Genomic DNA, 1,603 nt, shown 5'->3' on the forward strand with positions numbered 1-1,603 from the left:
CAACAGGATTTGCAATGGGGAAACATTCATGTATATTTCGCTAAAGAAATTAAAGAGGATGACTGAGGGAAATGTATACGCAGAAAAATATATAAACGATGTGGTTACGCGATGTGAAATTCGATTTGTTATTGTAACGGAAACCACTTCGTCGATCGATTTCGAAGCCAGAAAATTTATCGCGATTACCTCAGGAATAACAATTGAAATCGAAAATCGGCACGTTTGTACACATATTATATTTATTACGCGTACAACAAGGTATACATTGTGTTACCATATAAACGATATATACCTATATAGTACAACACTATACATATATACGTATATTAAACCAGAACACTTGACGCATTCTCATAAATTACAAAGAGAGCAACCATGAAACGAAAATACGTAATACTAAATACATACGTATGTAATAAACAGATAGAGAAAAGAAAAAGAGAAGAATGGTGAGAAAACTGTACATTGGAAAAGAGTAGATGCGCGTGAAGATGCATTTTGATTCTCGATACTTCAGCTTAGGTACACTCAATGACGATGGCGTTGATTATGAATTCATAAGTTGCTCGAGGACGGTTGACATCCACTTCTTGTTCGTTAGCTCGACGCCGAACAACGGAAGCTGTCTTTTGAAGCTTACTACTGTCTCCCATCATTCTATCATCTTGAAGAGAATGCACGAGAATATCATGCCGAAGAACTGTGAAATACACAAACATTATCGTTAATGATATTTAGAAAAGCTTTAAAGTTCTTTTAACGCCGTTGAAATTGCTGGGAAAGAACGAATGAGAAAAAAAAAGAAATGTTTCGTGGACCGATGAAGCTCGATAGAGACCGCGTTTGTTAATGGATCCTCTTCACCAGCGTCGGGCTCGATTAAAAACGAATGAGAAGTAGAAAGTCACTCACCATCAGACACGCGACTGCAATACCAGCGCCGCCCATGATCGTCGCGTGCTTCTGCATGTAAATCTGCGTACCATTGATGCAACCGACAAGATAGGCATTCGAGGGATTCACCGTGTCTGATCCAGCGTTGCAGTTAAATCGCTGCAACAGAAGATCAATCGGTTCGCCCATGAGAAAGTCGATCGGATCGGGTGAAAGCGTGAGAGGCAGCGAACTTCTCCCGGGTAAAAGATTGCCACAGAATAGATGCTTTTCCGAGTGTAATCGATAGGTCGTGGTCGTTTCGAAATTCCATGCGGAATCCCTCCAACAGAGATGGGACTTTCTTAACGTTCCATATCACCACCGAGGAGAGATTACTAAAGAGTGGCAGCCTTATGGGACCTCGCGGCCCCAAAACTGGTCTGCAATTTTTGATGACCTCTAGAATGAGCTGGGCCGAAAAGTAAGAAACACGCAGCAAAACTGACGTCGGTTTTAAACTGCATTACTGTGTCAGACTGTCAGACGTGTTATCGACGAGTCGTCGATGCACCGCTAACGAAGTAATATCACAAACAAAGTATACATAAGTAGAAATCGATCAATGTATTTCTTTGTGTACTGTCGATGTGGTTCCAGCTCTAATAGAGATCGAACGGGATTGTTCATAGTCCCAATTATAGTTATTAAATAAGAAATGTTTTAC

At 40.6% G+C, this 1,603-nt stretch overlaps 1 protein-coding gene across 2 annotated transcripts in view; it reads right to left on the bottom strand.

Annotated features, from left to right (window-relative positions):
* Window positions 1-224: 224 nt before the first annotated feature.
* Tsp74F (Tetraspanin 74F) overlaps window positions 225-1,603 on the bottom strand; it is a 10,164-nt gene continuing 8,785 nt past the window's right edge. For both annotated transcript variants that reach the window (XM_018025061.2, XM_018025060.2), the window contains exons 6-7: window positions 916-1,056; window positions 225-703 (exon numbers count right to left, since the gene is read on the bottom strand). In XM_018025061.2, the coding sequence (XP_017880550.1) occupies window positions 656-703; window positions 916-1,056 (189 nt within the window). In that variant the 3' untranslated portion in view covers window positions 225-655. The remainder of the gene's footprint in view (window positions 704-915; window positions 1,057-1,603) is intronic.

This window comes from Ceratina calcarata, unplaced genomic scaffold, assembly GCF_001652005.2.
Source record: "Ceratina calcarata isolate Rehan_Ccalc_2016 unplaced genomic scaffold, ASM165200v1 scaffold35.2, whole genome shotgun sequence".
NCBI lineage: Eukaryota > Metazoa > Arthropoda > Insecta > Hymenoptera > Apidae > Ceratina > Ceratina calcarata.